The sequence below is a fragment of the Anoplopoma fimbria genome, chromosome 20 (genome assembly GCF_027596085.1).
Source record: "Anoplopoma fimbria isolate UVic2021 breed Golden Eagle Sablefish chromosome 20, Afim_UVic_2022, whole genome shotgun sequence".
NCBI lineage: Eukaryota > Metazoa > Chordata > Actinopteri > Perciformes > Anoplopomatidae > Anoplopoma > Anoplopoma fimbria.
In genome coordinates, this window is record NC_072468.1 from 8,055,380 (window position 1) to 8,082,194 (window position 26,815).

A 26,815-nucleotide genomic window follows, 5' to 3' on the forward strand; every position below is an offset into this window, starting at 1 on the left:
AGGTAAGAGGAAAAATATGTAGCTTTAATTTTAGGGTGAACTGTCCCTTTAAGATGACATTTCTAACCTGTGACATCACCTTAGTGTTTTGCAATTTGTTTTGATGTGAGTGTGGTGCTCTACAAGCACTCTACAACTTACATTAGTAAGTTGGCTCTGGCCTCTACTTACCACCATAATGGCTCTGTGATTACTCTGCACCCCCCCTGTATTTGTCACTGTTAATTCAGACACACAAACACACACAACCACACACACACACATACACATACAGACATACACACAGTCAAAGGCCGGCAGGTCTATACTTGCTACGTTGTTGTGTCTGCATGTCTGCGTGTTGGGTCCACACTCGTGGACATGAGTGGATCAGAAGCCACAACCTCTCTCTGATTCACCAGCTGTAATTAAAAGCTGGGACGTCTCTGTGAAGACTCCCGCCAGAGATGGAGAACGCGAGGTAAGGAGGGTGAGGAAGAGAGGCGAGGGGCTTCTGGTGGCTGAGCCAGTGCAACTGTGCACCAGATGTTTTCAGGCTTCCCCCCGTTTGGCTCCTTTGCCTCGCTTCTTTTTTCCTCCTCCAGCCAGACCACTGGAGAGGGAGGACTCCAGTGGACAAAGCGCTTTCTCGAACTTTGTGCGACCACGCAAACACATCCTCTGTGGCGATCCTCAGATGGCCCGCGTCGCGTCATGTGATACATGAGCGAGAGAGTGTCATCGGAGTGCGAGACAGGAAAAGAGGATGGAAAGAAGGACGAGGAAAAAGAGTCGATAATGTGGTGACTTGTTCTGCCTGTGAGGTCTGTTTTATTGTTTGGCGGTGTCTGAAACGCGCGTCTCACACTCTGGCTGCATGGACGTGTGTTTCTAAATGTGTGTGTGTGTGTGTGCATCCTCATCTGCCCGGTCGGGTGGAGATGTGGAGATGAAAGTGTTTGCGGCCCACAGGAGAGCTGGCAGCAGTGTCGGACTGGAGGTCTGGCAGACAGAGATGCATCAGACAGATCCCACTCTGACCGGTTTGTGTTATCTAAATAACACTTTTTGACTGGACTGAAGCAGAAAACAGACGAGCCTGTGTGTTCTCGTTATTGTTAAATTTCACAATTTCAATAAAGTACAAAATTCTTTTTTTTCCCAGAATTGTATGCCTGCCAGAGTGGAAGAGCCTCTACAGCTACATTTGGATCATCATTGCACATTCCGAATCCATACTAATGAAATTTTTTAAAAGCAGGGTAGGCAGGTTTCATTGCAGGTTTTACACGTTGCCACCCCTGAAGCTGCTCTGTAAAATCCTTTAACACATCACTGTATCGATTTCTCTTCTCGGCCTCGTGATATAAATAGAGGAAATAGTCACCGACTATGCTGAGGGGCAAACCTCCATCATGTCACAAGCGGACGCCTCTGGCTGTTAGGAAACAGAAATTCCAATAAAAGACCAAAAAGAGTTCCTTGTATGAGTCCAACCCTACTTCAAAGATATCATCGCAAGCTGTTGCCATCCATCCCTGTAAAGACCCAGACCGTGTCTCATCTGCTGTTAAAAGAAATCACAGAGTGTAACTGCACAAACTGCCTGTCAAGGGAACGTTCAGCGAGGGCGCGCTTTACGGCCCCGACCGTGTCATGGCCAATATCGGCCCATATACTGCTCAGCGGGGGGAAATAGCTCCCGTTTGTGGGGCGAGAGAGCATAAAAACATTCCACTTCTGTACAGTATCTCCCCCCTCCTTCTCTTTCTCCCCTCCCCCCCTCCAGTTTGCTGCCACTTTGTTTGTTTGTGTACGTCTGTTTTTGATGGGGCTGATGATGTCGGAACCATATGCCTCATTTCCTCTGCCAGAACAACAGCAACGGAAGCAAGGAAGCAACGGAAGCCTCGCAAGCGACGCGGCGGTCCTTCTCTTTGACAAAGTCACGCTGAAAAATATGTGCATGCCGGCTTTTCGAGCTTAGAAATGAACCATTTAGGTCGCGTTTGTGTACAACTGTGCTGCTTGTAGTCATGGGTGAGTATAAAAAACAACTTCTGGAGATGTTTTGGTCGTCAAATATGTATTATGTAAATATATCTACATCCTCTAGCTTGGATTCACTGGAATAGCATTAATACTGATGCACACTTCACAACCAAGCCAGTGAAACGAATAAGAGGACTGCTGCATCTGATGTTTGTACACGGGTCTACAAAAGGCAGTTCAGCAAAACCACAACTCAACTGGGCCAAATAGTGTGAAAAAAAAAAAAAGAAAACTTCACTCACACCCCTCCTCTTTCTTCCTGCTTGGAAAAGACCAGATGACAATAATGTGGAGTATGGAGCCCCAGCGAGCGCTGCTGACCCCTCCTCTTTCACCCCCCTCCAGCCCCCGTTCTTTGAAAGGCCTCCACATGTTTATGGCTCATGCCTGTGGTATGACGATGGATTCTCCATATAAAAGCCAGCAGGATCATGGGGTGTTTCAAATATTGCTCTCTGAAGACAGTTGCTGACAAAATGACAGCAGCCATATTTATTTTGGTCAGAGAGCAGGGGCACTTAGTGGGAAGTTAATCAGAGACGACCCCCCCCCCCCCCCCCCAATAAGGAATGCTCCCAGGGCAGAGAAGTCTAGGAGACTACTGGTAATGACTTTCTCCTCCGAAAGAAGATTTAACATGGCTCAACTGCACAAGGGGCAGAAAAATGAACCCAGAAGGTTTGGTTTGATGACATCGGCATAAAGCAAGTGTTCATTGACTGTCCAGACGTGAGTCCAGATAGTCATTTTTTATCTGTTTAGAAGGAGGTATGAGACATAAGCGCAAAGACAGGGGGGAAAAAGAATAATCTATGGCTATTGTTGTGTTTCTCAATGCAAGTTAGTTTTGTTTTTACATCTTCACAACTTGATTTCTGCAGCATTCGATTAAATAACGGTGCAAGCTAATCTCAGTCAGATGCAAACCCAGGCCCTGTGTCCAGAGGCCGTCCATGCTGTCCAAAGGAGGCAGTGCACTTCTGAGGGCCTTCTCACCAGCTACTGTGTCAGCCCCTATGGAGCGTACTTATTAAATGAAGATTAAGCTGTGGCTCCCCGAGTCACAACAGGCTGCGGTGCGAGGCGCACATAATCACTATGACAGGTCGGCTGCCAATTAGTGCTCTCCTTCTGTCCTGGGAAAACGTTCCTCGCTCAGCTCCCGCTGGCGGGAAGAACTGATCCGGATTGTCCGTGATATTACCCGGGCCAGAGATCGCCGTTAATCACCAGCCGTCATTCCGCTGTGGCAGAAATGAGAGCCGGACTTGTCATCTGTGCACCAGCTCTCCCTTCCAAAAGTCCTGACTTCCCGTAGAGCACACCCGGGGAACATTAATTGGAATAATGAGATAAGTACATGGAGGAACAGAAGTGCAAACCTCTGTTCTCAAGCGCTCTGGGTAGATTTCAGAGTGGTGGCTAGAGCCGGGCTAGATAGTTGTTTGGCTTGGACAAACTGCACCATGAGCTCTTCTGCTGAGACGAGAAGAACACACTCCATCAATTAGCCTTGAGTTGAAAGCGTCCATCTGTTTGAGGAAAAAAAAGCTGGCCTGATAGAAGGCTAACAGTCTGACAAAAACACATCCAGAAATGTGTTTGGATGTCGGGGTTTCCAAGCCAAACACAGGCCAGACTCAGATGTGATCACACTGGCTGCGTAACTAAAACGCTCAGAAGTGAACGGCATCTTTCGCCAGAGCCTAAACTCCTTGGCTCAGCAAGTATAAACACCAAAACTGCATGTAACACGCTCATACGCACGCACGCGCGATAACTGCCTGCTCGTACGCGAAGACCGCCAGAAACCGGAATTGTTGGTGTGTCTCGGGCGGTGTGCGCGACAGACAAGGCGGTTGAGCTTCCTCCAATCACCGTTGCTCTGTGCATCGTTTTACGGGAGCCGAGGCTTTGGAGCAGATGGTTCGCAGACGGTGAGGACCAGGAGGTCCACAGCGCTGCCGAGTCACCGCAGAACCACACTGGCTTCAGACAGAACCTGGCGCAAATCCCACCAGTCAACCAAATCCTCCTGGGGTCTGGTCGATTCCCGGGGCGGATCTGGGTTCACTTTGGTCCCCTGTTCCAGACTGTAGGTGCTTGCGGTGCAAATTAAACAACTGCCCGCCTCTCTGTCATGTCCAAGACCTTAAATACAGACAAAGATCTCGCCGGGTCTTCAGATGTCACACTGCGGAGGAGTGATGAGGTGGTAAACTGAGTCCAGGCGGGTTTATCCTTCTCTACAGCCCCGGTGTCGCAGAACGTGTTACAAAACTTGTTTATCCAGGGTTTCAAATTGATGGAGGAGGGAATCGAATGGGTATCATGGCTTCACAAAAGGCAGTTATCCCAGTTACAGTATGAACAAAGACTGCACACCACACAGAAGTTATGACAGAGAGTATTAGTGGTGGCTGGCTCGGAGCACTCAGATGACTGATGGGATGGAGGGCTTGGCCTCGATTGAGCCCTACAGCAGAAAATGGTTTCTCTAGTTACACACACGGGAGATCAATACTCCCACGAAGGCTATTAGCTCTCCAAGTACAGGTACATGATCCAGTGGCCAAAGATAATCATTATATGCTCCTTCTTTCTTAGTCTTTCTCTGTCTGCTCCAGACAGAGAAAGACTAAGAAAGCCCGTCATGTAAACCGAGCTGCTGCGTTCTGGAAAACCAGGTCTTGAATATGTTTCTGTTATCAGCTCTAACATTTGCTATGCTATAAAAGTTTACCATTCCATAACTTCAAATTGTAAAACTTCTGTTCCTATCTTGGATTAACTTTGGGTTTTGCTGCCTCCTGCGCTACAAATGCCCCTGAAATGGATCTACTCGCACCTACAAATCAAGCAAGCAGATATGCTCAAATGTAACTCCGGCCTGCAACCACAAAGACTTTTGCGGAAATTAGCCTGAGCTGCAGTGGTGCGAGTGTGTTGGACTTTAGTCCCTCTTAAATCCCAAATCAGTGATTACGTTAAGAGTGGGAGTTTGGAGAGCTTTCACATTTTAAAGTTGTTTACACAAGATCTAATGTCACTGACATGGCAGAAGCAGCTGTTGTGCAAAGATTATAGTAGAGTGGGTGGGCAAGAGAGCGGGGAAGGAAAATAACCAGTTTGATTGATTGGTTGACGCTGGGCGGAAGAAGAAGAAAAAAAGAAAGAACAATCAAACTTGTCACACATGACTGTTTGTAAACCAGTGAATCTGGTGACAGGGGTTGCTGGGAAATCTCTGTAGGGAGTTCCTTAATGGCATCAGTGTGGAACAGCCAGGCGCTGCTGTGTTATCACTCTCCTCACCTTTCCTCTCCCCTCCTCCCATCAGCTCACAAGATAGAGAGGGGGGGGGAACCCAGTCTGTCAATGGTGATGGCGGCTGAGCAGCTATTAATAAAGTCTCTTTATTGTTTATAGGCTGTTCAGAGCACCACTCCAGGGATACGGAGGATGGAAGAGCGTTTTACCGTCTCAAGGGTACAATGCAAACGCCTGGCACACACGCCAGTCAAGCAGCCATGAGACAAGACTTCCTTATTCCTCTGGAGATCGTCTCGTGCAAATCTTCAACTGAAGTACTACGTGAAGACCAAGATTAAACATCTGGCTGAGTTTGACAAATATTTTCATCAACACTGCTCGGATGGTTTCATTATCGCTTGATGTTTGTGGAAGAAATGTGAGTAATAGCAATGGGAACACCTTTTTTGCTAAATAATTAATGCTGGAGTTGCTTAATCTCACTGCCAAACAAACAAGCGTGTCGAAAAATCCAATAGCTTACAGATTCTAAACAATGATGACGTACGTAAGTGAGCACACGCAGTTTGGCAATGGAAGCATTGTGTGATAGCTTGTCTAACTATGCAAGGGATTTATCCACCAAAGATCGCAAATGAAACCTAAACAAATGGACTTTCCAGATCTGTGTGCTAATGGTGAGCTGCTAGAATACATTAGCAAGTGTCCCAGTATTTATTGGCCAGATATATATATATATAGCATATATATATATATATATATGTTTTTCGTGCAGAAAACCTAGCGTGTGACGTTACATCAGCGAGACATTATGAGCAGAACAGAACGTCTAATAACATGACAAAAGTTTTGAGTTCATTGAGTTTTAAAATGGGCATAACAAACACAAGTTACCGTGTTAGTTGGCTACTCTCAGGCGAATGCGTCCCTGGTAGCTCGTAGTGAGCAACTGTTGAAAACGCCACAGAAAATGTAGGTGTCCTTGTAAAAGTATTCAATCAGTTTTAAACACAGACTCATCTGTCTTTATTGTCTACGCCAACCATTTACATAAGCCAGTACGAGCAACCACGTAGGCATTTGGCTGAAAGTCACCGTCCGGTCACTCGTTAAACGGAAACACCGGTTGCCCTGAAACGGTCATGATCTGAGTCTGAATTCTGTAGAACTTGAGTCCTCTGTTGGAATATCGATTCTGACAGCCCAACACGCAACAACCAGACATTTCGTTGCTGGTTACAGTTTTCATTCAGTGTTTAAAGCTAACTGGTCTAGAAGGCTGGGGCAAAACACCACTTTTTCGTTGCCAACATGCGCACGCATATTTTTGATGAAGTCAGCTGTAAAAGAGTCTATATGGCTTTCAGATGCAGATCCGTGCAGTGCAGCTGCGTACCAAATTCCCATTCTATATTTGCCAAACTTCAAAAGTTTGCTTAAAATCAGCTTGACAGCTGGATGGAAATAATGCTTGTGATAGTGTATCACAACATATTGTGTCTGCCCGTGAGCTCCACACAGTCTTTTCCCGTTTTTTGGGGGACAGAGTGTGTTATCAGGATAATGCTGCTCTGCCAAACTTTGAATGAGAACAGCAAATGAATCCCAGCAGTGTGAATGATATACGGTGTTTACACCGATCAGCAACTTGTACGGAACGCATCAGACACGGTTTACACAACTCGCAATGTTTGCTGTGAATGCCTCTCCTCGTGACATTATCTGGGCTTTACCTTCTCTGCATGTGTGTGTTTTACATATAGCGATTAGGTCTTTGCCGACACAGAGAGAAAAGAATAAGATCATTTGCGTTTTTTTCCTAAGCTGGGAGACAGAGATCTGTCAATGACGTCCAGTGTAATTTAAATACGTAGATATGTAGAAATGCAAGCCCGGGTGATCAGATAATCATTCCCATAAATAGTGTATACCTACATGCTGCGTCCTCTTATTTCCTGTCTCCATTTAATCCCCAGCATCTTTACGGTCTGCAGTTATATAATCCCATGTTTATCCTAAATATTGGTGTCTGGTGTCCAGTGAGAAGAGCTGATAAAAATGTTCAATTTTAGACTTAAGTCTTAAGTTCCAAGGCACTTCTTAAATCTATATTTCCTGCTGAATATAAAATCCATACATTGAGGTTACAGTTTTTTCTAAATTCTATTTAAAGACTCAATTTACCACACTACTTTGCAAATCCTGTTATTTCAAGAAGTACTAGGGGAGCCATAGTTTGAAAATTGTATTAATTTTAAAGGTCACATACAAGGTATTTCATAATGACCCCAGCCATATTGCAGCCCTTTCTTGAACCTCCACTTCCTGATCACCTGCATTTTCAGAGGGCGGCCTCTCCTCCCATAGCACTATGCTTTATTATCACAAACGGGAAGTGATTATTTTACTATGTCAGTCGGTCGAGCTCCCGTGGGACGGCACTGGATCTCCTCCCGTTCGACTTTTTTTTACATTGTATTTATTTGAACTGAAGAGGTTTTGCATTTCACTGGCTTTTGCCAAGTGGTGATTTTTCACTAGCGGCTGAGCGGTAGGGAATTAACAACACATGCCAAAGTCTGAATTTTACGTGTATTAAACGGGCCACCGCAGCACTTCACAAGCCCGGGGAGTCCTAGGATGCACACACAGTGACACGTTTACACACAGCTTTTAACCAGAACGCCAAGGCCGCTGATCTTCCACAGGGACGCGAGTCAGTCACTGGATAAGGAACTGCACTGAGCGGTTTGCCATGAACAGTAGCTTTAAATTAGATGGACTTGGGGAGTTGGCTGTCGGTTTATAAAGGACTAAAAAAGAATGGTTCTGCTATGCACTTTGCACCTCACAACAACTTCCCATTAGGGACTTTTTGTGATAATTAACAGCAGTAACCATGCGCAACAATGCCAAATTCTAATTAAAGGAGGTCATAAAAGTTTCTTGGAAAAGGTCAAGCAGACATGGCAAAGTCATGAAGAGGTGCTCGGGGGTTGGGGAGATTTTCCCTGACAAACAGGACAGGGCTTTAGGAACTAAATGTGCCATGGAATCACAGTTTCCAAGCAGCGACTGCAATGGTAGTGTTGTAATATGAGAAAATATCAGGGTTTATTTCGAGTTTATTTACACTTTCACCACTTCACTAAATTATCCTCCCACCCAACTCTCCAGGCCAAACATGGAGAAAAATAGAATATTTTTCCTCTTTCTGTTAAACAATGTTTTTGTTTTTTTTTGTTTTGAAAGCCTGAATGATATCTGCCACTGTAATTGCTTCCTTATTTGGTGAATTAAATATTTACACTTGGCCTTTCCTAATCCAAAGTTTATGAGAGAAGTAAAAGTGCATTAAGGGGAAAGACATTTATTTTAAGAGCACTGCTAACTGAGGCCATCACCCCAAATGGTATGTTTTGAAAAAAAAAATTCCCCTTGCTGTATTCACACCGAGAGAAATTCAAGAATTGACTTCTCATTTAATGGCCTGACATACATGCTGTATGCACCGCAAATATCTCTCAAGCTGACGGGAGGAAACAGAGACGGCCATTGAGTAAAAACCTGCAGTTCGTACTTTGAAGAATTCCACTGAGGAGGGGAAGGGAGATGGGAGAGTTGGGGGAAAAATATACCTCAGAGAAGGAGCTGGCTCGAACAAGGACGCCATGGAAAAATACTGATATTTCATGCACGGAAACACTACCGTGCACCCCCGGAAAAAAAAAAACACAGACGGTGAAAAAACAAAGTTGAGTGGAAGGTACAAGGGTTACATGAAACAGGTGGAACTCTGAGAGGGGGAAGGAGCTCTCCTGTGGGATACGTGGGCTGTTTTCTTTAATATCCACCAGAGTAGTGTAAACGTTGAAATGGACGGTATCTCTCTCACACACATCGACATATGGCTGTATAAATTCCTTACCTCTCCTGCAGTGCCTCATGGCCATTTTGCACATCCTGGACTCGGCGATGGTGGGACAGGGTATCGTGTCCTTGGGTGGTTTCTTTACAATGTGCCGCGTCCGGGTCTCCAGACCCCACTTGTAGCCACAGGTTTTGTTTCTCCTGGTGCAGGCTCCCCATTCGCTCCACTGGCCCACCTCGCAGCCCTCTGCAGAGACACACAGGAACAGTGACAGCAGAGAAACCACAGCAGAGTGCAAATTCAGAGGCAACCCAAAGACCCCAGGTCAAGCTTTTATACGGAGGCGATGGAGCTTTACTGGGGTGCTATAACCTTTTTGTGTGTGGTCCCAGTTAGACTGCTTGTTTTTCAGTGCAAAATAAGCAGGCCAACTCAGAAGTTATAGAATACAGTGTACAGGTAAAGTTAGGTGAAAAATAAGTTTGTTTACTCTCTTGACACTCTTTTTGTACATATTTGTGTTGTTTCACGTACCTCCACACTCCATGGTCTCCTCTAGCGGGGCAAAGCCCTCGGGGCACTTCTCAAAGCAGCGCCCTTTGTGTAGGTAAAAGCCTGACTTGCACTTGGTGCAGAAGTCTTTGCTGAAGCAGGACTCGCAGTTCTCTATCCTGCACCCTGGAGGAAGGAGGAGAGAAAGAGGGGAGAGTCATCAGGGTCTGAGCGGCCCTCTCATCTGGAGTTGATCGAAAGCTGAGGGGTTTGGTGAAGGGGGTTCTTGAAAGGATTATGTTGTCTCCCCGCAAAATAAAAAAAATGCCAACGGTGCCCTGTGAATTATTTCTCTCAGATATTTTATGTTTCATCTTCCTGTTCTTGAGTGAGTAAATCAACAGTGTGAAAACAGCAACAACACTGAGACAGTGAGGAATTGTGTCACGCTGACCTCTTTCAACAAGTTGCACCGACTTCCAACAGTCTGGTTACAAGTGCACAAGCTCATATGTTTTCAACTAATGGCCGTGCTGCAACAGGAGAAATACATCCCATTAGGGCCCTGAATAGTGTCCTAAATATGCTACACTATCACTCCACACTGCTCCAATCTGTGTCTGTGTGCATAACTGAGGATTACTGGGGAGTCCCGTTTTCATTGAAGGCTGAATGATGGCTCGTGATCACAATGCCGGCCAGCTGTGCGAAAGTCCTGGCCACGATGTGAAAGGGGGTTAGGTGGGTCAGGAAGGGGGAGCAGCAACACTTCAGAAAGGGGGAGCAGCATTTAGTCAGCAAACACAACAGCACACTCATCATCCCACGCCACGCCCTGCTGCCGCGCACGACACACAGCGTCGCGCTCGCTAAGGGAAAAGGCACGGCAGTGTGTCATCGCGCTCTGACTCTGCAAATAGCTCGTCAGGCAGGGCCAAATTACAACCACCACACCAACAGGGCGACACACAAGCCCACATGATTAAAAAGGAGCCTCCCAGAGCTGGCTAATTTATGGCGTTCCTCAGAGGAGCTATGCAGGCCTATTGCCCAATGGGCTTCCAATGTCGGGGATGTCACCATCTATGACCTGCAGCCACTGTCACCTACCCATTGGAAGGTTACTTCCCAGGTATGGTGTCATCACCCCTTTGATTGTGTCTCGCACGTGGGACGAGACACGCATTAGCACGTGTGTGATTTTCCACATGTGAGCGCGGCGGAGGCTGAGGGCTGCTCTTTTATCTGTGACCCTTGCAGGGCCCGGGGAAGGGAAGGTTCTCACAATCACACCCCTTAATTACACCATCTCCAGCTAACCATCAGCCTCCTCCTCAACATTCCTCCAAAACGAGGGGTCCCTCCCCGCTTTACTTTGAACCCTAAAGTATGGCCTCTGCCCACTCACTCTGGTCTCACGCTTTCCAGACCAGCCTAAACAAACCATGGACACACACACACACACACACACACACACACACACACACACACACACACACACACACACACACACACACACACACATAAGCACAAACACACACATACCAATCAGATATGGCTGGAGATACAGACCCACTCGCCACTGAAGCTGTTCTCAACATTATGAAAAACGTAGATAAACTGACTTTAAATCGCTGACCTCGTTGGTGATTTCCTGTGTTCGCACATCATGTTATTAATTCAATCATCTAATATTATCTATCTCATCTAGGTACTTCTTTTGCTCTAACTTTATCTCTCAACATATGTCTTGGATCTCTGGAGTTATGCATTGCTGTGAAGAATTTTGGTGTGGAATGTGTGAGTCTAAGAAAGCATTAATTCATTTTGCTGTCTTTTTTTTCTTTTTCCCACTCATCCACTTCGTTCTGGGTGAAACCGTATCAGTCAGGTTCGGGGTGATACAATCTTAACCCAATACAAGGAGCAGGCTAATAAATCACCAGCCTAATTGGAAAGCACAACACTGTGTTTTACCCTTCACACTGCCCAGGCCTGTCATCACCTGCCTTTTAGCTCCCAAACAAAACAAAAAAAAAGAGAAAGAGGGGGAACAAGAACATCTGGCAGTACTCTCAAGCACTGGGGTTATTGTGCAATCCCCCAGTTATTGACAGTAAATAGGAGCAACACAGCTGTGTGAAATACTGTATTCTTGACAGCAGTAGCACTATTTTTTTTGATAAAAACACGACTGTCTGTTTCAGAAATAGCACAAACGCACGGAAACGTTGTTTTCTAAATAGAAGATAAGTAATAATGTCACTCTGTGAGATGGATGAGGTGGATGACACATCAATGCGGCTCCATGGGAGTTAGAATGCAGGGAGGCAAAAGCTGGAGGGTCAGAGGCCATCGGGGAACGAGGTGGGTAGGAAAGGATCACTGTGACAGACATTTATCCTTCTGTCGGGTTATCTGGCAAAAGGCTATCTGGGACGGCGTGGGCTGTCTGTGACACGGGAGAAGCTCCCACACTGACAAATGGTCAAGTGAGGCAGCTCATCCAGCAGCTCCAGAAACCGATATAGGGGAGCGGGTTCATTCTCCCTGCAGGATTAACCTCTGGACCACCTTTAAAATCTTCTAGGTGCCTCAGGGAGACTAATGAGAAATAATGAGGTCATCAGATCCCATTGAAGGCCCCGGTGTTCCTGGGACTTAAACGCATTATCATCATTATCTCCCAGCCTGGTTCTGGCTTCAGAGTTACATTATGAACGCAGGAGGAAAAGCCTTGTGTTTCAGCTCGGAGGGGATTTTCAAAAAAAAGCTGCTGGTAAAGTGGCATAGGTTGCGCGAATCGTAGAGATGTTGTCAGCGCTGCGACAGTTCCACCATTACCCGTATCACTGTGACGCCTTTTTTTGTTGGTGTTTGTTTGACTTTACACTTGAATTTTATGTGGTTTGCATGTAAAGTGCATTTGATGTTGTGAGATGATTCACAAAGCGTCACTTTTTTTTCAATCTAATGGTGCATGCTTGGCAAAAGATGTCCCTCAGCTGTGGTCTGGATAGGGAACCCACCGATTTTATCACGGACACGCAAAGCCTCAAGTCAGCTTCAGTCAACTTCTGTTCCTCTGCAGCCTGACAGTGCCATGTGAAATCAATCTTTTTATTTATATGGATAATGCTGTGTAAAGAAAGGGCGCTAAATTGTTTTGTGAAGACGAATCTCTCGTGTGGGTTCCTTTTAGTGTTATCTGGGCCGGAGGGCTCATCAGCCTTCTCCAGAGAGCTAACCAGAACCTATGTTGCACAGCAGGAGTGTCCATGTCGTAAAAGCACTGGCAGTGCGAAGGGGGAAAACAAGCCCCATTTTTCCATCCCTGGCCTCCAAGCTGAGTCGAACAGCTCCGACCGACTCTCTTTGGCTGACATGGAAGCTTTGGCTTGCTCGCTGCCACCCAGCCATGTCCTGTGGAGCTGCGGATGGCAGGCGTTCATGACAAAGGCCAGAGCTGCCATGTTCTTCCCAACTCCCTCCGTTCTGTTTTTTTTTCCAACCTGGGTGCTCCTCAACGCGGCAGCTCAGAGAGCCAGGTGAAGCAGAGATGCTGTTCCTGTCAATCAGCTTCTCCCAGAGAGAGAACGGCGTTGACAGACGTGTCAGCGGTCCTCCAAGCTACTTCACTCCAAAGAACACAGTCTGCGATATACCACGATCTGCCCCTGTGTCTGCTCGTCCAGCTCCAGTGTACACAAAGACAGCTTAAGCTTCAGACAGTCGGCCCGTCCACTCTCACAGTATAAAACGGAGAGTTGTGAAAATTAACCCGATTTAACTCTGCGTCTTGCCGTAATGTCACGGGAGCGGGGCTTGGTTTGGTGGGTCCATTGTGTTGTCTGGCAAATCTGAAAGTTAGTAAAGCTGTGATGATTGAACGACTCTTGGGCAGGCACAAAAGCCAAAAGCAACTGGTCTTTTTGTTGGTTAGTCTGTGCAATGGAAATACCCACAAGCTCAGAATTAGAGCGAGAAAGGGAGAAGTTGAATGAGAGACATGGAGAGGCTGCCAGCGCTGCCAGCTAAAGGTTGCAAAACCCATTTTAGTTCCTTTATAGAGACTTGATACCAATTTCATGATGCATGGCTCTTATCCACCTCCAACCCAACCAATTCCCACGATGTACTTGAAAAAACTGAACGATCTTGGAAAACTTCCAGCCCTAAATTAATGTGACGAAGCAAAAAGTCTTACAACAATTGGATTTGGTAACAGCTTTCCTCAGCCTGAGAACTGCAGTAAAAAAATAAATCATAATTGGCAATCAAAAACAATAACCTCTGACAGAGGAGTCTCCAGTGGCACATTAGACTGGCACTGACTGAGCTGTGATATTTAAACCACGCTTCCAGAATATTGGCAATCACAGGCCTTGATCATACTGGTTGTTGGTTGCCAGCGAACGCAGCTTGGATTTCTGCATGTTTGAAAGTCGCTGCGGTGGGATAGGATTGGTGTCTAGAGTGTGAGAGTGTGTGTGCGTAGCAGTGGGGGGTCCATAATACACCCCGAGGGAGGAAGTTTTGAATGCAGCCTTGCTCCGATTCTGACCCCCTTAATGCTTTCTCTCTTCTAAAAGACAGCTCTGATCGTCGCCTTTCAGCTCATAATTCTTTCAGCAAGAGAGCCCGCCTGTGATACAAAACGACAGAATTTGCTTTGGCTCGGGAATGTATGTTGAAACCGAGGTATTATCAAACGTGACTGAGGCGGGAGCATGACTGTGCCGCATTCACACAGATTTGGCTGTACATAAAGCAGCACACTGTGTGACCGTTGCTACAAACTTCGCCGCGGAGCAGCGGGTTTGACACCCACAGACACTGGTTTGGGGCCTCATCTGGGCAGCTGATAAGAACCCCTGTGGATAATGCTGAGGTTACTGCATATGGTTTATGGCTCATATCAGCCTCTATTTGCTGCTGAAAGGAGTCCTTGCAAAGCAGAGACTCAATATAAAATAATAATAAAACAAAAAGGCACTGATAAAAAAAACGGCTACATCTCAGTAGTTTACATTGTGGAGTCCAGCTGAAGTTTGGCTGTTAAAGGGCTTCCGGTTATGTTATGTTATGAAAGTTCCCACTGTTGTTGGCTCTAACTGGAGTTATTTTTGATGTGGGGAAGAGACCCCAGAACAGATCCTTTAATTTTAAATTCACCAAGTGAGGCGCAATTTCTCAAGTAGTCATGATGAATTAGATATTGGTAAGGCTAATACATTTCTTCTTTAACAACACTGAACTTTAGGAACTTGAATTTCTAAAACTAGGAACAAATGCTGATTTCTTTGCAAATTGCATAACTGATAAATACATTTTTTAATTTTCATTTCTAATAAAGTACACTATTACATAATTGTCTGTGATTAAATAGCTACAGTACAGTGTACAATTTGCCGTTTTACTTATGTGAATATTGCAACGTATTCGATATATTGAGTATAAACAGGCAACACAAGGTGTTATGAAAAAGTGTGAGTCACCTGCAACCACGAGAGATCCTTGATCATGCAGCCATAACTGGTCACCCAAAATATTGTGCAGTTTGCTGCAGCACAATGCGAGATTAGCCGTGGGCAGACACAAAGGTGCACACTCACTAATATCCTCTCCTTGCATCAAACTGCGTCATATTGTCAGCTCACAGAGTAAGAAGTTTATTTATCTCTTCGTTCCAGCCATGCCTACCTCGGTCACATGCCTCAGGAGGCCCTACAGAAAAAACGGAGGCCCTACAGAAAAAACGAAGTGAGGTTTCAACCAGCGAGTTGCTGAGCGTATAAGCCTCTTGCTTGCCTTGCTCTTGTTTTTCCTTTACCCAGGCAGTCCACAAATAGATTTCTTGAATGAGATAAGATCACACAGACAAACTTTGGTGTAATAATAAGCAGCTGCTCACTAAGTGATTTCAGAGTCTGTCTTTAAAAAAGTTCATGATAACAGAGAGGTAATGCCACGTTCCAGGGCCTCTTTTGGAAAGCAGGAGCACCCGACTGCGACGGCGGAGGACCCCTCACCATGATTTGTCCGCTGTGCCTTTGAGCTCCTGTGTCAACTCACAAATAATATTTACTGACCCAAAAATTTGCTTCCAACCCAATAAAATGTATATGCTCAAGTGAATTGTTTAGTGAAAATGACATGCGGAGCGCAGCTGAGAAAGAGGGTCAAAAAGGGAACTGGATTAGAGAGCCATGACTGAGGCAGCGATCACATCAAAGTAGGTCTCTCTCTGAGATCTGATGCTACGTGACAATACAAGATGTTGCACTATGAGCAGTTTGTACAGAGAGGGATTAAGATTAACTTGCCACGAACATCAGGATCAGTTAAAGTCAAAATTCACATGGCATGGGGATACAGCGGTTAGGCTAGCAGGGTTAAAGTAAAAAAAAGAAAAAGACTCTTTAACCAGAGAACAAGATGTCTTTCTCTTTCAATTCTTTGAGTCATGACACGACTGGTACTGGTTATAAAGAGCAACTGAGAAGAGATCCCTGTAGAGGGATGGACAGATTTGCAATATATGTGTGTAGACCAACATAATAATATTTAAAAGAAGGTTATTTCTATTTTTTGCCAAGTTAAAGTTTTGTTTTTTTCCTTATCCTGAGCGAGGGTAGAACAGGACAGAGGATGTCATTTACTGTACAGATTGTAAAACAGAGTCAAATCTGTGTTTTTTGATATATACAGATAAAATTAACTTTACTGACACAGCATGTAAATAAGACAACTTTAGAGTTAGCTGGAGGCATATTTTACCGATAACTACATCCTCACTACTGCTAGCTAACGCCAAATTAACACACAAAGAGGCTTTAAACTGTTGTTAGATGCATCTTCCAGTGCTACCTGTCCCTGTCCAGCTCAATGGGAACACGCTCTGATGTCAAATTGCCAGATTGCTGTGTACTGAAGTCGCAATTTTCTAAACCATCCAAGCTCCCAACATCCAAAGCTGGCTGGTGCAGCTTTAACATGTTTTCATTTTCATAATCAAATGGAGCCAGCGGACATACTTGCATCTTGGTTGACAGCGATTGGGTAAGCTGAATTTTGCGGGTTTGTTTCTTTTTCCTGCGGTTGCTACACACTCGCATTATTGGCCTAGATGTCCGGGCGCCCTCCTCTGGGGCTCGCGTCTGTCAGGAGTTTGGCCCAGGGAAGTAAATGAGTTCAAGTTTCTCTCTGTTTTCATATGAAACACTCAGCCAACACCTCGTCGCTCCGTGTACAGCTATAAAGGCTCCCTCTCTCTCCTCGAGCATATTCCATGTTAAAATAAGGTTATGAGATTGGGGTGCTACATGAGGAGGAGAGGGAGATGTTTCATTAATTTAATTTGAGAGTTATTCTTTCATTAGGATCATGATAGGCTGTCAACGTTTTGCTGTTATTGTTTGGAGTTTTTTATATAGTAAAACATAATTAAGAGTGTGTGAGACCGAAGGTGTCGTCTGTTTCAAGTTATTAAAACCCAAACTGTATTTTAAACAAAAAACAAGTGAAAAATAACATTTACTTATTTTACTACGAGCCGCAAGAGTAACATGTGCTATTATGAGACTATTAGCAAAATATCTAACATAGTTTTTATAGCTGAAACAATAATTAAAAGTGAGCCAAGTTTGGAATTAGACCATGTTTGCCTTCCTCGTGGATACACTACTAATCCAGGGGATTAATGCTTTGCTGCTCTTAATGCTTTGTTTTTTTCTTATCAAACTTCAATGAACGCACAGTTCTTGGTGGAGGATCTGGACTCTTCAATTGGGACTGTTTTTCCGTTCAAAGTAAAAAATAATACTCTGGCTGCCAATACATTACACTGTCCGGTGAAAGTCTCAATCCACAAACCAAAAGAAGTTAGTTTCATGCGCAAATTAATAAAATATTTTTTGTAGTTCAGATGATATTGAATGACATGGCCAAAGGCTGGTTTTTACATGTTGCTTTCAATGTAACGAATATTCAGTTCATCTTAACCTTGCATTTGCACCTGGATTTCCAGCCTTCAAACATCCTCGTGACTGTGAATGATGTTCTGTATTGTAGCTGTAAAGGGATTGTTAAAAAGACTTGAGAAACATCCTATCTGGAGTTCGCTGTTAAAACCAGAGGGAGACGCTGCTAAGACGGTGCTTCACCGCTCACATCCACCTGTGTGAACAGATGAGCCGTTCAAATTGTGAGGTATGTGTGTCTCTTCTGGATAATTTACAATAAATCATGTGTTGTGGAAAAATGGGGGAAGTTGAGATGGTGCACGTTCGTGTCTGGGGATGATAGGTTGCTGTGAGGAGGAGGGTTAGGGGGAGCCTGTCGAGAGTACTTACTGGAGCACATGTTGAGTTCGGGGCTGCGCATGCCGTAGTATCCGGCCGGACAGTCGTGAAGACACTCCCCGTACTGCCTCATCCTCTCCCTCCGCAAAAACAGGAAGAGCTTGGGCTGGCAGTTTACGCAGCCGTTGTCCCTGGAGCACACCGAGCAGCCTTTACAGATGGGGTACGCTCCATAGCTAGCTGCAGGACAGACACACAAGAATAAACAGCAATGGTGATTAATAAGATGGGTAAACACGTAAGAGGCGTCAATATGCTTTAACAGAAGTGCTTGTTGAAGAGTCAAATAGTAACCGAAACCTCCTCCCCACACACATTTTTTCTGAGAGTGGGGCTACGTCCCCCCCAAAATTTTACTTTCTGAAATGGCAAACCAATAAGCTCGCTGGCTTCGTGCATCGTTTAGCCTAGAGTACGGACGGGACAAAACAGGGTTTCTCTTTTTTATTTCAAGCCATCTGTTTTACTCTTTTTACGGCTATTCAGCTTCAATTTTGTATGCACAAACAAGTGCAATTTCAGGAAACAATCATCATCAGGTTGTTAAGTTACTCAGGCAGTTTATACTGCACTAGAACAGAAAAGCAGAATTCTTTTAGACCGCCATGTCATCCCTCATGTGTGGATGACCCTGACTTCACCCAATGAAAAAGACAGGGTGAACTGGAGGCAACAGACTTGACTGTGGGAGGGCTGACCAGTAGAATACAAGCCGACTACAAGGCTAAAACCAAAACAACCGTAATAGATATATCAGCAGGATATTCTTTAATTCATAGTAAATATGTCCAATTCAACAATTTGTCATTCATGCAAACTCTGGCTCCCCTCTCGTTGTTCGAAAGCTGATTGGTTATGAATGTGAATATTGCATTAATTCTGGTCAGAGCTGGCCTCCTGAACGATTGTGTCGAGACAGCCGATGAAAGCCCCCCAAAAAACCGCAGTGGCTCTAGATTCGGCTCCAGTTGCCTGCGGAAGACAAAGGAGCCAGTAACAAGACAGTCCATTCCACAATAAGTGACTCTCAGTGAAAACTTTTGAGCGTCCTGTTTACAGGGAAAATGTCCTTGGGCGAATCCAATCTCTCAAAACGAGTGACACTTCAATTGATCTAAGCCAAGTCTTAAATATCACAAGCAGGGACCGGGTAACAGCACGGCTCAATCTGAGCGACCTACCACAATGCTCAATAAAACACTGTGCAGCAAACTGGACAAACCCTGAGAGAGAGCATGCCGGCATTACTGGCCGTGGAAGCGCATATTAGATTCCCCCCCGAACAGATCCACCCAGACGAAAGGGAGAGCTAAGTGGGCCCAGTGCAAGCATCAGTTTGTAATCATGTGAAAACCAGTCAGCAAATGTCAGACTTATCTTTTTTCATTTCTTTTGTTGGTATGCAGGGAGATGGTCTTCAGAGAGGTATGCCGGCTGTGCCAAACTACACTAGCTCTCCTGAAGCCGGGGCGGATGGAAGTAAGATTAAGTGCTAATCAGAATGTGTCTCTGATGGTCTTAAGGGATGAGGTTTACAGCGACACCCCATCGATCACAGCAGCGCTCCGAGCCTGTTCATCAGACAAACTGGCGTTTGTTCATCTCCAGTCGGTACTCACTCCGTATAACACATGAAGGAGAAACCCCAAGAATTGGCTATTCTAAATCTCAGATGGAAACTATGTGTCTTAGGTTCAACTGTCAATCCAGTGTCTAATATTATTTTTTATTTCAGTTACAGGTTGTCTCTCAGTTCAGAGGCTCTACTTGGTGGACTACTGGCTTTTAACATTCTGATATAGTTTTTAAATCAAATGCCTTCCAGGAATTGCTGAAATAATGTGAAAGCAATTATATCTTGATATGTGTTCATATAAATACGTTTTCACACATATAAATTCAAATACATAAAAACACGCTGAATGTCACTTTTGATTTAAAAAAAAAGAAAAAAGATGCTGCTGCCGTATTCAAAGTGTTTTACGAAACACCACAAACTGAATTTCCCTAATATATCTTGTATTTCACTGCCAATTCTTCCATTCAGTAAAACTAGACTGCAACATTAGACCAAACCTCATACTTAACTATATATTTCTGTAGGATATACAGTCTGGATGTGTTTACAGGAAACTGACATACACATTAACTTGGTCACATTAACTCCCTCTGCCCTCGCCAAACTTGAACGCAGCACTGACAGGAAGGGAAAGCCAACTTGGCAAAAATAAAGAGCTGTGAAGCTGGAAAGCTTATTTTTTTCAGCCCCTTATGAGCGGGCTCAATTCTATAACTATTGACAGAGCGCTAACAATACTATCCTCACAATAATAGAAAAATAAAATCAAGGCATGTGGTCATCTTAGATCGCTGGCCAGTCAGTCAGCAGAGAAATTATAGTCGTTGAAAAGATTCTTCATGACATGGCTTAAAAAATTGTGCGCATTCTTTGTTGTCAAACATTTGTTTTGCTGGTTGCTAATCTCGCAGTGCACGCTGATTGAGGACAACATGATCACACGGCGTTTGAATGCAGCATATCCCACATCCTGGAATAAGCATACGATTGGGGGGGAAAAAGGAGGGCGAAAGGAAAAGGCTGTATACCGTGCAGAGAAAGTCTTTTGGTGCTGATCTTGGGAGATTAGTTTGTGTGTGTGTCTATGGAAAGGTTTGGAGGGTTCAGGCCACAGGTATGTCAGGAAGGAGGCCACAATTCACAGTGTCTGGAGCAGCGGCGTCCAACTCTCGTCCTACATTACCGGCATAATGCCTAGCGCACTTTACATCAATCTGTCGGCTGCTACAGGTTTCAGCCATTCTTAAAGAAAACAGTCATTCATATGAATCAGATTTTGGGACGAGAGGAAATATAACTGGCTCCTTTTGACTGCAGAACTGTTGAAAAGAAGTGCTTCGAAGAGACTTGTGGGTAAAAATCTCAGTGTGCTTCATTGGCATGAAAACTGAAAACTGTTTGCCATGTTTTTAAGTGACACTAAAGAAGAGAAAAATCAAAGGGAAATGGGTTAAGTGTTGGTTCTGAAGTCTCTATAGATCATTGCAGCTTAACCTTATTTGACAATGGTGATGTTTGGTGTGCTGGGGGATGTGTTCAGAGTTATGGATGTGGTTTTTGTTTTTTGCGCATTGTGTCTTTCTCCGTGATCATCGGGAAATTATGGATAGCAGGTACCATACATGTTTTTCAAATGGGAGAGGATTGTACACGCCATTGTGCCACTCCCTGCGCGCGACAAACCCGATGCCGTTTACGGTTTCAACCACAGAATACATATTACGTGAAGCGAAACAAATCCGCAGTTCCCACTTCTGACAACCAAGTGAAGATCCCTTTAAGCCTCAAGTATTGTATTTACAAAAGCCAAGGTCCATATGAACATCACTGAAGAAGCCTCTGCACGAACCTTTTCACACAAAGACTTAATAAGCGCATCATTGTGTCATGTCTACAAGGCAGAGGGATGCTACAAAGATGGGGCTCTTAAACATGAACCACATGAAGGATATACACACATCAATAATATATTGTGACAGTTAAACTGAGGATGATTTGGTGAGACACACAAAATGCATTCAAATTTAGGAGGGAATCCCGGTGTAAATTTGCATTCATAAGTTGAACTAATGTGTATGTTTAAAAAGACGATTTTGACATTTTGGAATAATTTGCTTTCTTGCCGAGGGTTGAATGAGAAGATATACCACTCTTAAAGAGAGCATGTTTAAGTCCCGCCCACACTGGAGGGGAAAACAATTTATTGCTCACTAATGACTTTGTATTGGGTTAAGGTGCCTGTCATGTTCCTCAGCTTGAATGGGCATCCCAGCATCTTCTGGTATGCACTATGACCCAACTAAGTGGAAGAATGGGGAAAACTGTCCTGACACTCAGTATGCCTAACGTTATGTGCAATAAGCACTTTAACCAAATGTCAGTTCTGTAGGTATAGCTAAAACATTTGACAATACGCAACTTGTGTTATAGTTCAATGAGGATAAATCAGAAAGCTATGTATTATGTATACAAATGCCTTAGCTAACTCAGTTGCTTGCTAATACATAGCTAAAATTTAGCTTGCTAACTTGTCCCATCATTTTAGCAGCTTGTTAGCAAAACATCTAGAAACACTTGGCAAAAACAAGCCCGGCTTTGTACAAAAAAACAATAGTTGTTTTTACATTAAACAAATTATATGTTATTGAGTAAACTAGGCAGATGTTGTTGCCTTAAACAGAACCAAGATAGCTTTTTCCCCATTTCTAGTATTTATGCCAAGCTAAGCTAACCGGCGGCTAGTTTCCATCATCTTTTTTGGCCGTCATCATCTTTGAAACAATTAAATCACAATTAAGACCACAAATCAGCATTACATGGTGAAATGGCTGTGCAGACATTCATTGATAAGCATCTACCATGTTCAGGTCAAGTTTTGGTCCTTCATTCATTCAGCTCTAAACATAAACAATGACGGCATGTTTGGGGCGAAGGAGTTTCATTCTACAGCCGTAGGCGTGCTGGGAGGTTTGCTCTGAAGCAGCTCAAGAGCAATTAGGGCCGCAGTGAGATCCAGCAGAAACCCAAACTCTGTCTCAGGTACGTTTTTATGAGTCAAAAGCAAGCGTGACAGACTGCGCTGGAGCTGCCAAAAACCTCCACATATACAGGGGGTTCCACCCACGGCCGGTTCACTTCCTGCCTTCCACTCACCTACTGTTACCCATGAAATCATTCACATTGACCCATTCCAACTTTCTGCAACCCGAAACCCTAACAAGGCAAATTCCACATAATTTTTGTGTTTCTTTAAGAGCCCCGAACTTAACATTGAGAACAAGAAGACATTCTTACGATGGTTTCACTGATGTGGGCTCTTGTAAGCTGTCTTTGGTAAAAACATTTCAGAGCCGGCGCTGCTGAAAGCTGATACATTGGAACCATTTTCAGCTCTTTATATTTGACAATTTTATAATTATGTTATAGAATACCATGAATAAAATGCTTTATTGTATGAGATAAAATATAAACTACTTTACGTAGCCATCATGTAAGAGGTGGACATTTCAAACTGGCCGTATCTGATTTTTTTAATAAAAGTTTAGTAGTATCTCCTTATGTTCCATGTTTTATGGACAAAATGGGATTAAATAATGTCAAAACATGTTGCTATCAGATGTGGGATTTTTATTGTGGTCTGCCATATCTGAAAAAAAGTTTTAAGAAGTGGTTACACGCCTCTTTCTCACCTCTCAGCTGAGTACAGAGGATATTTCTTTAGCCTGCTAAAACTACTTTTATAAGGATTATTGATTTATTTCCCCTGTATGAACCCAAAGAGAGTTCAGTTGGTCACCTACAGTTATTAGACATAAACTGAGCACAGAGGTATAACAGGCTTGTGAGATGGATGTTTTGATTGGACCATAGTTTCTTCTTCCCGTATCATTTCAACACAACACTAAATGGAAAATGTAAGCACAGGATACAAACTGGATAAAAAGTGTGTCTTGAAGTTTATCTGGAAATGCAGCAGACTTGAGGCTATATCATAACACAGCAATGAATTCCAAACCCAGCAAAGGCGGGGGGACAAGAGTTTATATTAAAACACAACTGTTTCTATTCTCACAATTCTACTCCATTTCTCCACGGGCCCCTGGTATGTAAATCTAATAATACAGCCCCTGAATGCAACTAACCAGCAGCCACACTGCCCATTGTTTGGAAAAGGCACTTACAGTACAGGCTATGTGAGAAAGTTCATCAAGTAACATGAAAAAAATCTTTATCCAATACATCTATACTAACTATAAATGTCACATGGTGGAAAGGCAGCGATGGCAAACCTCAAGTTTTGGGGTCGCATAGCAGCAGCAGGTCAAGAAGATTTGTGCTCTCATGTGGAAAGCATCACATCCACCAACAGAATTATACGCTTTCCTCGTGGCACTGGGACAATTATTGTTTATTGTCCACCTCCCTTGTTCCGTCCTAAATGATGGTATAAGCTTACTGCTGCTCCACTTTAGGGAAAAAGAGAAAGCTTGTGAGAAAGAAAGGGCAGATACGGGACAGAGCAGCACTGCAGCGACCGACGGGCGGCGGATGGAAACCGTGAGAAACAACGGGCGCTTTCTGGATCTCTGATCAAACCAACTAACCAAAGGCTCAAACTGTGTAGCAGTAAAAAAAGAAGGAGAGCCAACGGTGTCAAGCCCCTCGCACTCAAAGTTCACCAGGCATTGCAACGTCTCAACATTGTTCAAGCTTGTTAAAAGCTGGTACATGGAAAAATTACATCAAACCGCCTGCTTCTCAGGCCCGTGACTTTATTTGTCATGGAACTGGAAGTTGCACTTAGCTCAAAAAGTGTGGAGGAAAAACAGAAGGGGTAAGAGGGGGGTACATTGGGCCCGCGCACTGAAGGCACATTTCTGTTCCAATTTAGCAGAAAATATGTTGGACTTGCCTCCGACTCCTTTCCAGCTGGAAATAGTCAGGTTTTAGGATCCGCGTTTTTTTCCCCCCAGTTTACTTTAACAGATCATACTGTAAGCACATGTTTATAATTTAGGACAGTCCTGCTGCTTATAATGATTTTGCAGCATGAGATTGAGCAAGCACATTTGCTGTCAGACTTATTAGCTCGGCCAAAGTGTTCCTGTGACACAGATCCACCGGGCGAGGCGGGCAGCGCAGAGATTTGAACCCTCACTTGAAAGGGTGGCGGTTTATATAGTGAATGGGTAAAACAGGCAGCTGCGGTTATAACAGGCAACTGGAAAACGGGGGCCAATTTAAAGCTGTACTTTTTACTGCACAATAAAACAGAAGCTCAAGGTAATTTACTTTGGTGTGATTCAACAGGTTGAGACACTTGCAGGTGAGAAAGCTACATTTGACTCAGTGGATGACCACATCGCCATCATACAAAGCGCCTGCTGTTGCTTTGACATTTTGGTAAAATACGCAAAAAAATGTCCACGCTCAGTTAGAATTCAATGAGAAGATGAAGACCATTTTCGGGAGCAGTAACTTCCTGAAGTCACCGCTGGTAAAACAGCGAGCTGTGGTTTTTAAACTTAGGTTTTTGTATGCTAGCTGTTTCCCGTTCCAGTTATTTATGCTAAGGTAAGCTAATGCACTGGCTCCAGCTACATATTTTCCATGCAGATGTGTGAGTGGTATCAATCCTTTTATCTAACTCTCAGCCAGAAACTGAATAAGTATATTTCCCTAAAAAGTCTAAGTATCTTAGAAATTATACTGTAGTTAATTCAAAACCATTATAACAGTATCAAAAGTCAAAGAGTCAATGAACTGACACAATAATGTTTGTTAGATAGCAAGAATTACCCAAAGTTTGCTAACATTAGCCACCATACGCTACTGTTCATACCAGATCAAGTAAGGCTGTGACAACAAAACACTTAAATGTATTGAAATTAGCAGTGGTGTATCTTACTGCTTATGAACTCAACTGCTAATTTGTAAGAGGAAAACAAGTTATTTCTTCTCTCAAAAGGTACATAATCTTGTTTTAAGTCGATGATATTTCTGGTTTAGGGTCAAAGTTGCCACCAATTTGATCTTAGTTTAGCCCACATTCAATCAGTTTCTCTGCCATCTTATAAGAACAAGTTGATGAATCTATATCAGCTATCCAGAAAATGTAACCTGTACAATGTGTACTGATACTCTGGCCTATATGTTCTGAACATGCAGCCAGTCAGATAGAGACACTGACAGTGTTTCTGAGTCAATCTGGAAACGCTCTCTGCACCTTTCGCCCATCTGTCCCGCTGAACTCATCATGGCTCTCACCCCTGCACTCCCTCCAACTCTATATGAAGACCCTCGCTTAGTTCACTTCCTTATTAACATCTTTATGATGGATTATCACCTAAATCCTCTGTCCTGGGTCAAAACCCACATCTGGATCCCCTGATGTGAAAGAGACCTCATAATTCTTGTTTGAGGAAAATTAGAAATAAAAGGTGACCTAGCTGACCTAAACTCTCGGTATGTGCTGCAGTCTTTCTGCCACATTGATACACACTCGTGCCCTTGACCATAGCAGACATGTAACCGCCATGGAAAGCTCCATGGTCACACAGGAGGAAAAAAAGAAATAGGAGAATAACCTTGATGTGGTGGTCAAATGGCGAGCGTTGCCTCTTCACTGTGAGTCGCGGTACTCATAAAATGTTTTACGGTTCGGTCAGGCCTTGAAAACAACGGAATATCTGGTCAGAGTCGATGTCAACATTGCGCTATAACAATGCAAACCTCCAATAGGCTTAAATGTTTCTTCCAGTGAAGGAAAAATCCATTGTAAAATACTTTTTTATAAATAACTACTGGTGATGCTGCATTTATAGGTCTGCTTTACTTTTGGTGGTGGATTTGATATATTAATGGAACAGCTAAGAAGTGGTTACACCAAAAAAATGATGTTGATTGCAACACTTCATCACAGCATAATGCATGAAACATCACACATTCCGTGGGATCTTCTCTGAACCTATACGCATGTCTAAAAGACTAAAACCAAAAACGTGTCTCTCTTTTCTTTTTTAAATAAGCCTGGCACTTCCTGCTGAGTGGCACAGGCCATCGCCTGGCATCTGCCTTTGATGCCCTTTACGGTGACCCTCGCTTCATACGCCATGGTTGGTCAGCGCAGGTGCGAAAGGACTTTACGACACTCAGGATTGGAAGTGCTGTAGGAGTTCATCGATGACTCACGGGGATGGACTTTAT

General features: G+C 44.0%; 1 protein-coding gene across 1 annotated transcript in view; it reads right to left on the reverse strand.

Annotated features, from left to right (window-relative positions):
- rspo2 (R-spondin 2) overlaps positions 1–26,815 on the reverse strand; it is a 54,126-nt gene that overhangs the window by 13,823 nt on the left and 13,488 nt on the right. Inside the window, exons 2-4 of the mRNA XM_054622179.1 lie at positions 18,022–18,210; positions 9,710–9,853; positions 9,233–9,421 (exon numbers count right to left, since the gene is read on the reverse strand). Coding sequence (XP_054478154.1) covers positions 9,233–9,421; positions 9,710–9,853; positions 18,022–18,210 — 522 coding nt within the window. The remainder of the gene's footprint in view (positions 1–9,232; positions 9,422–9,709; positions 9,854–18,021; positions 18,211–26,815) is intronic.